The sequence below is a fragment of the Oreochromis aureus genome, linkage group 2 (genome assembly GCF_013358895.1).
Source record: "Oreochromis aureus strain Israel breed Guangdong linkage group 2, ZZ_aureus, whole genome shotgun sequence".
Lineage (NCBI taxonomy): Eukaryota > Metazoa > Chordata > Actinopteri > Cichliformes > Cichlidae > Oreochromis > Oreochromis aureus.
Window position 1 is genome coordinate 20,936,205 of NC_052943.1, and position 8,573 is coordinate 20,944,777.

General features: G+C 38.4%; 1 protein-coding gene across 1 annotated transcript; it reads left to right on the forward strand.

The window, feature by feature from the left end:
• The first annotated feature begins 4,661 nt into the window (after positions 1–4,661).
• LOC116328926 lies at positions 4,662–7,187 on the forward strand. Its single transcript, XM_031750820.2, has 6 exons — positions 4,662–4,704; positions 4,884–5,207; positions 5,505–5,849; positions 5,956–6,078; positions 6,404–6,459; positions 6,557–7,187. The coding sequence occupies exons 1-6, from the start codon at positions 4,662–4,664 to the stop codon at positions 6,677–6,679; spliced, it is 1,014 nt and encodes a 337-aa protein (XP_031606680.2). The 3' UTR covers positions 6,680–7,187.
• The last annotated feature ends 1,386 nt before the right edge of the window (positions 7,188–8,573 follow it).

Genomic DNA, 8,573 nt, shown 5'->3' on the forward strand with positions numbered 1-8,573 from the left:
TTCCTTCTATTAGCCACTTCATTAGTTACATGTTGCTTTTGGTTTGTTGGACAGTTGCTAACATATATTCAACAAGGTGCTGGAAAGATTCCTCAGAGACTTTGATCCACATTGACACCATGACATCAGATATTTGATGCAATGCAGGATGGATCCATGACTTCATGCTGCTCATGCCAAATTCTAGTCTGAACTCACAGCAGAAAGGGAGAATCTTCAGACAGACACATCTTGATGTTGATGATGTTGCTGACATTACCTATCTGTCATTTGAGATTACGAACTGAAATGCAAAATATTTTCACTAAATATCATTTATCATCAGCTAAAAAATGTAGAATAAAAACAAAAAAAAAATGTAGTAGTTTAAAATACATAATTTACGCTTTAATTACTATCAGCATTGAAATGAAACATGTTACCGATTTCTTCCATAAAGTATGAATAGAACCATGAAGGCTGTCCACTTTAACCTTTAGAGGACATTTGCAGGGCGTTTGAAACACAGCTGAAAGGTTTGCATGTTTTCTGCAGGATGTGGTGGGCTGTGAGACAAAAGGTGCAGTTGGCTGAACTTGTTGATGTGAAAACTCCAATGGCCAGCCTGTTGTGGACAGTAATAAGTCACTATGGAAGAATCTGTGCTGTCATGTGCTGTCCATCTCTCTTGGAGGAGATGGAGGAGGAGTTGTACCTTCTTAAAGCAAACAATTTTACAACTTTTTGTTCTATAAGCAATAATATCTAATCCTAAAACTGGACACCTGCACTGTACTTGCTGACCTCATCTTTGCTCTCAAATTCTAAAAGAGCACAGAGTCTAACTAAAACTTTTGGGAACAGGTTGAGTTCTGAGATTCAGTTTAAAACTGGCTCGGAGTGCCATTTTCATTTATTTACAGCATGTAAAGTGTATTATAGATTCGCTGCAGGTAGAATATGTTTTCTATGTGACGTTTGTTAAGCTGTACCTTATCAAAACCACTAAATGAAGTGCAAACTGTGGGTCGCCTTGTCCTGGGACTGTCATTGTATTAATTTGATGACACAGAAAGTGTAAAAATGTTGTTATATGTGATTCTAGTTTGCTCTCTTTTACTCTGGTGCTACCTGAGGTAGAACACATCAAGAATCCCCATTCAATCAATCAAATTATTTTCACTTTGATTTGCATCAAACTGAAGCAATTTCTATGTTTCCTTCATTAGGCTGTGGGACACGAACATTTATTGTTCAAATAAATCCAATTTAAAGTTTCAGAGCGTTAATGTGCAGTCTTCACCTAGGATATCTGATAGGTTTGTAGCATAAACCTATTCGCTGGAACGTTCAGGACAATTTGCTACACAGCAAAAACAAGACACAAGTAGGCAAAGTTCTTTGTAGTACTCATGCATGAGGGAGGCCTGCCTGGAGCCAAGTGTCGTTCCACCCACTTGACCTCCGTCAGACTCTCAGCCAGGTTCCCCATAGCACTCCTTTTATTGTGGTTACATGAATATGCATAGGTTCATTAACATATGACATCTTATATAGGTATGCATGTGAACAAAGAATACCCTGTGTGTGTGTGTGTGTGTGTATCTGTGTGTGTGTATCTGTGTGTGTATGGGGTCAAGATGTAACCCCAGGAAGACTCCCCAAAGCTGGTGCCAGGAGTCTAGCGGTACATCTGAACAAAAGGCTCTTAGACTCAAACAGATATACATGTGTTTGCTATACCATATATCAGCAGGAGAAGATACGACCTCTCCTAGGAGGTGTGTGATCTATGCCAGAACACTCTGAAGAGGAGTGAACGCACTCCCCTCTTCATGCTACACAGAGTTGTTACAGACCTCCTAGGATGAGACATTCTTTCAATCTACAAATGATTATATACTTCTAAGCATATATGAGTAAATATTTCTAAGCATAAATGACAATCAACAATACAAATCTAACAATATCAACAGCTGCACTTAGAGGATTCTCAGTGATAAATAAATGAACTGGAATTAAAATGTTTATTTTACCAATCAGCGCGATTAACCATGAGATTAAGGATTAATTACCTATTGTCCTTTTTACAACAGTGTTGCATTTTACTGATATATATATATATATATATATATATATATATATATATATATATATATATATATATATATATATATATATATATATATATATATATATAGAACTGAAGGTAGTCAGAACTGAGGGATTGAACTACCAGAAGGCAACATTGCAGACATAGAAGACAGTTACAAGTACCTGGGGTTCCCATGAGGCGAATGGGAACCATGAAGAGGCCGCTAGAAAGGCTGCAACCACCAAATACCTGCAGAGGGTCAGGCAAGTCCTGAGGAGTCAGCTGAACGGTAAGAACAAGATCCGGGCCATCAACACCTACGCCCTGCCCGTGATCAGGTACCCTGCTGGGGTAATAGGCTGGCCAAAGGAGGCGCTAGAAGCCACTGACATCAAGACAAGAAAGCTCCTGACCATGCATGGAGGGTTTCACCCCAAGTCCAGCATCCTGAGGCTGTACGCTAAGCGGAAGGAAGGGGGCCGGGGACTGGTGAGTGTCAGCACCACAGTCCAGGATGAGACAACGGATGGCCCCAACTGACCGAGTGCTCAGTGAATACCTCAGGCAGCAGAAACCCAAGAAAGAGGAGGGAGACGAGGAACCATCATGGAAGGACAGGCCCCTGCACGGTATGTACCACCGGCAGATAGAGGAGGTGGCTGATATCCAGAAATCCTACCAGTGGCTGGACAAAGCTGGACTGAAAGACAGCACAGAGGCACTAATCATGGCAGCACAAGAACAAGCTCTGAGTACAAGATCCATAGAGGCTGGGGTCTATCACACCAGGCAAGACCCCAGGTGCAGGCTGTGTAAAGATGCCCCAGAGACAATCCAGCACATAACAGCAGGGTGCAAGATGCTAGCAGGCAAGGCATACATGGAGCGCCATAACCAAGTGGCCGGCATAGTGTACAGGAACATCTGTGCCGAGTATAACCTGGAAGTCCTAAGGTCAAAATGGGAGATGCCCCAAGGGTGATGGAGAATGACCGAGCTAAGATCCTGTGGGACTTCCAGATACAGACGGACAAAATGGTGGTGGCTAACCAACCGGACATAGTGGTGGTAGACAAACAGAAGAAGACGGCCGTAGTGATCGATGTAGCAGTTCGAATGACAGCAATATCAGGAAGAAGGAACACGAGAAGCTGGAGAAATACCAAGGGCTCAGAGAAGAGCTCGAGAGGATGTGGAGGGTGAAGGTAACGGTGGTCCCAGTGGTAATCGGAGCACTAGGTGCAGTGACTCTCAAGCTAGGCGAGTGGCTCCAGCAGATCCGGGAACAACATCGGACATCTCTGTCCAGAAGAGCGCAGTCCTGGGAACAGCTAAGATACTGCATGAGGACCCTCAAGCTCCCAGGCCTCTGGTAGAGGACCCGAGCTTGAAGGATAAACCGCCCATGAGGGGCGTGCTGGGTTTTTTATATACATATATATATATATATATATATATATTTACAGATGTTTAAGCGCCATTTGATAATATTTCTGTTGTAGGGATCATTGTCTTTGGAAGAAGAGTCATAATTTGTGAAATGTCCCTCTTCGATTGGTCAGATGCTGCCAACACCACCCCTTTTGTATAAATGTGTAGGGGAAAGCCTGGGTTAACTTTGCGAGTTGACAACCAGCATTGTTTGACCATTTATTGTGATCGACAATGTTAGGGTAAGTGAGTTCACACAACAGAAAGTTAACCTAGGTATGCTGATTAGGTTTTGTGGTATATTCCCCAGGTTAAACTAGTGCAGCTCGTAAAGTGAGATGGTGTAGCCTGTTAAAAAAAACCAAAATCTGAATGTGCAGTTTTTGGACGAAATTCCATCATTCATTACATCATTTATAGCAATTTTTCTCATAATCACACTTCTTAACCCCACGGTGGTGCTAGAGGAAAAGTTAGAATATTGATCACCATCATTTTGCTATCTCAATCAGCCCCTCAGAAATGTGTAGAATACAAAGCATGTTTGACATATCCAAGGACTGTTTGATTTTGCTGCCCCGAGTAAACTTCCATCAGAGATAATGCTTAGTACAGCAGTGGTAACTGACTGTTTTGTGTAATCACATGTTTTTAGGCTTTTCTTTCTTCCATATGAAAGATGATATTTCCCTTATTCATAATATTTATGAAAGATTGTTTTGTAGTTCGAGCAGTTGAGTGATTTGATTTTGTGATTTGCACTTACCATAACTACAATTTTAGTTTTCCTCCTATGGGAATGATGAATGTGCAATTTTTTTGGAAAGAAGAATAGTTAAATAGTTTGACCTCCTTATAGCATCAGGCGAAACTACTAAATAAACAAAGTTTATAAGTTTCATCTGTTTTTCATTAGTTTATCTAAGTCTGTTTCAGTCTACCGAACCACAAAGAAAAAAAAATGTCTTGATTAGCATAAAACAGACTAACAAATGCATTTGAATAGAGGCAACACTTTTCACACAAAGCAGGACGATTCCAGGAAATGCATGTTGACTGTAAAGACTGTGATAACCAATCAGATGTTGACCTTGATTACATCATCCTCCTAAGTCACTGAAATATCAACAAGTTTCCTAGTAAAGGCATTGTCACGATGATGCTGTTATTGGTAACATTTCTTCTACTTCACCATGGACGTAAGTTTTATCTAACTTTATAACCTACTATTTATTTATTTTTGCCACAATCTGCAACCAAAGTAAACATGTGACGGTTAATAAGGAGTTTTGTGTGTCCCGGTTATTTATATTCTAGACAAATTTCCCAGTTTTTTTTCCCTATAGTGTTTCACATGTTTTGTTTAAACTCACTGCAGATACGCTGGATCAAGTGACCACAGTTCAACTTGGTGAACCTGTAACTTTGACATGTGTTTTACCTCCTGGTGATTTAACCAGTAAAATTCACTGGTACAAGCAGAGAGCAGGGGAAACTCTAAAACTGATTGCGACACTGCGACAAACTACACAACCTCAGTATGGACAAGGGTTTAATGTCTCAAGATTTGAAGTAAAAGACAATAAGAACATCAGCAGTCTGACCATATTCAGGACAATCCCAGAAGATGAAGGAATGTATCACTGTGCAGTCATGGAATGGAATGTGAATACTTGGAGTGCGACATATTTGTTATTAAAAGGTAATTATGTGATTGCAGCCTTTTGGATTCACTGTAAATACTCAACCACCTAAAACAATGTAAAGGTAATAAATCTTAGTGAAAATAACTTTTTCACATGGTGGGGAAAATAACTGTGGATTATATATGAATTTAAAATTTCAAGTTTAAACATCATATTAGGTATTTTAATGTGTTTGCAAATGGATTTCAATTTTTTCTCTTTGAGATACTTCTTTATCATTAATTTTTGTATTGTAGTATATATAGGAACTGTGTTTGGAGGTCATTTTTAAACACAGTTTTTTTATTACACAGGGAACACCCAGAGAAACGTTACTGTTCGTCAGTGGCCAACGGTATTAGATCCAGTCCGTGCAGGGGATTCTGTGACTCTCAACTGTTCAGTCCTCTCAGACTCTGATAACAAGATGTGTCCTGGAGATCTCAATGTCCTCTGGTTCAGAGGACAAAACTCTCATCCAAATATCATCTATGTTGATGGAAAGAACCAAACTGAATGTAAGAAGCAATCAGACACTCAGAAGAGCTGCATTTATCGCTTCTCTAAGAACCTCAGCTCCTCTGATGTTGGGACTTACTACTGTGCTGTTGTCACATGTGGAACGATATTATTTGGAGATGGAACTCAACTGCAAATTGGTAACACAAAAGTACAAATGCGCATAACATGTTAACGCCATCATGGCTTCTTCTTTTTTATATATATTCTTCACGAAGTAATGACATACTTTTTTTTGTTTTTTAGAAGAAACAGGTTGGGATCTCATTGCGCTGGTAATAGCAATAATCTGCCTGGTCATTTCAGTGATTGTAAATATTGTTTTCACCTGTTTCGGAAGACCAAGACTAGCATGTAATAAATTTAAAGGCAAGTGTCATTCATTGAGTGAAATGTAGCAACAGAACAAATGTCAAACTTCAAGCTTCTGCTTATTCTGCATTAGTTTATGTTTCATTAAACAAGTGTCGAGTTTGAGTATCCATATTGATATTTGTGCCTTCAAAAGCTTTAAATTTTAAGGGCACAATGTTAAAAACTCATCAAAGAAATGTATTATCTTAAATTTATTGAAACTTTAAATTAAAACTGATGAACTAGCAGGTCTAATTATTATTAGAGCATTATTGAGCACTGTAATGAAAAATCTGCTACATTTCATAATATATGTGTATTTGTTCATCATTACCAATAGACAGCACATCTTCACAAGGAAGAAATGACAACTTGACTCAACCACTGGATGATATTGTAAGTAATTATGTTAACTCGTATTGTTTTTTGTTAATTCATTACTATGAATCTCTGCAGCAGCTACAATATTTTATGATCTTTTAATTTCAAACAGAATGAGGGAGAGCAGGATCTGAACTATGCAGCAATACATTTCCCTGGAAGGAAAGCTACAAAAGGAAGCAATAAAAGAGAACAGAAGACTGAAGAATGTGTTTATTCTCAAGTTAAGCGCTGATGTGAATGTGTTAACCAACCCTCTTACAAAGTGAACAAAATCATGTTGTGGGTTATTCCACTGAAGATAACTTTAATAATGCTTTGTGATGCAAATAAATCAGGATTTACAACTGCAATTAGTTCTATGTGGCTTATACTTCTTGTTACATTAATTCCAGTAGAGTTTCAGGCTTCACTTAAATAAGTTATTGCACTACATATTTTGGTCTTAATTAAGATGTGAAAATTACCACATTAATGTATGTTGCTTAACAAACTGTTCGATACTTGTTCCTATTAATTCAAACTTTAGTTCCTGCTTTTGTTTACGGTGGGTCTCATTAGAGTGTGACAAGTTTAAAGCTATATGAGGCCAAGTGAAGTGAGTAAAGTTTAGTGCACACTGTCCAAAATTTCTGTAATTATTAAAGAATATAATTTTAACTGAAGGTGTAACAAGGCTTTTATCAACATCACGGAGAGTCTGGAGACCACTAACAGGCAAGATAACTGCATTGTCAAAGTGACACTAAATAAAGTTTGCCCAACCTTATAAGTTGTACATTTGTGCAATTACCAAAACTAGCACCACCGATTAGCAATGAGCTGTGCTGTCAGTTTCTTAATCATTAATATGCAAATTACATCAGTATAATGCTATTTTTTTCTCAGGCTGGTATATGTTATATTGCAGTTGATTAACTACTACATCTCCATAGAAATGAGGCAAATTTCCATCAAATAAACTTGGATACTGTGCATAGGGACCTCAGGAGCAGCGCTTTATCTTTTAAGTAAAACATTTGTCATATCTATGCAAACAGCTGATAAACAAACCAACAAATAATGCACACCTACAGGGGTTAAAGGGGTTAGCTCTGGAATGTCCTTGCCTTTCTCACAAAACTCTCACATTTCTTCTCAGCTCGCATGCTTTTTATAGCGTTTTGCCCAGCTTGAGCTACCTGACAGATGTGTGATGTCACCATGTTCAGTCTCATGCTCTTCAAAGTAATATAAATGATTTTAGTTACAACATCAAGAACACGGTTAGTTTTCAGCACTACTTACAAGACTCCCTATTGTTTTCTATTTTACTAAATTGCTGTGAGCTCACCTTTAAAGTGTACAAGAAACACTACATATATAAAGGCTAATTTACACCTGTCCCGCTCTAAACATGTATTTCTTAAATCCAGAGACAGAGTTAAATCTATGTTTTTTTAGCCCATTAAACCCATTTTAATTCAAATTTTTAGGTCAAATGACCACAACCCTTGAATCAATGGCGTATTTGACAAATTCCAATGGCTCCTAAAACCATCAACTCTGTGCTTTTTCAGTGATATAAGGGTAATCCCATGCAGGGTGCCACATCCAAACAGTGTTGGGAAGGTTACTTTTAAAATGTATTCCACTACAGATTACAGAATTGTTAAATACCCCAATTCTTTGATCTTTGGGCTGAAGGAAGAACAACACTCGGTGTATAAATGCTCAATCAACAATCTCTTTAATCTCTCTACAATTTAATCTCAACAGAATACATGCCCCAAAATGTATTTTGTAATGTATTGCGTGTCCAGTGAGAGTAACGTATTCTGAATACTTTGGATTACTTAACATATTATCAAGCTTTTTACAACTACATGAATGTACTATTGCTGTGTGATTTATTTCTATTACTGAAGGCTACTTGCCATACCAATACCAACTAGATTTCTAAATCTTAATATAAAATGAGTAGCAGTAGGGTGCACATTAGGTAAGGCTGCACTTTTTTCAGCGATCTCCTATAGAAAACTATTCCACGCGTATATAAAACAGGTCCGCGGCTCTGAACCGTAGGGACCTCTGGCTAATACGGCGGGTTCCGTGTCAGGTTCGTAGCCGAAAACTAGCTTTACTTTGTT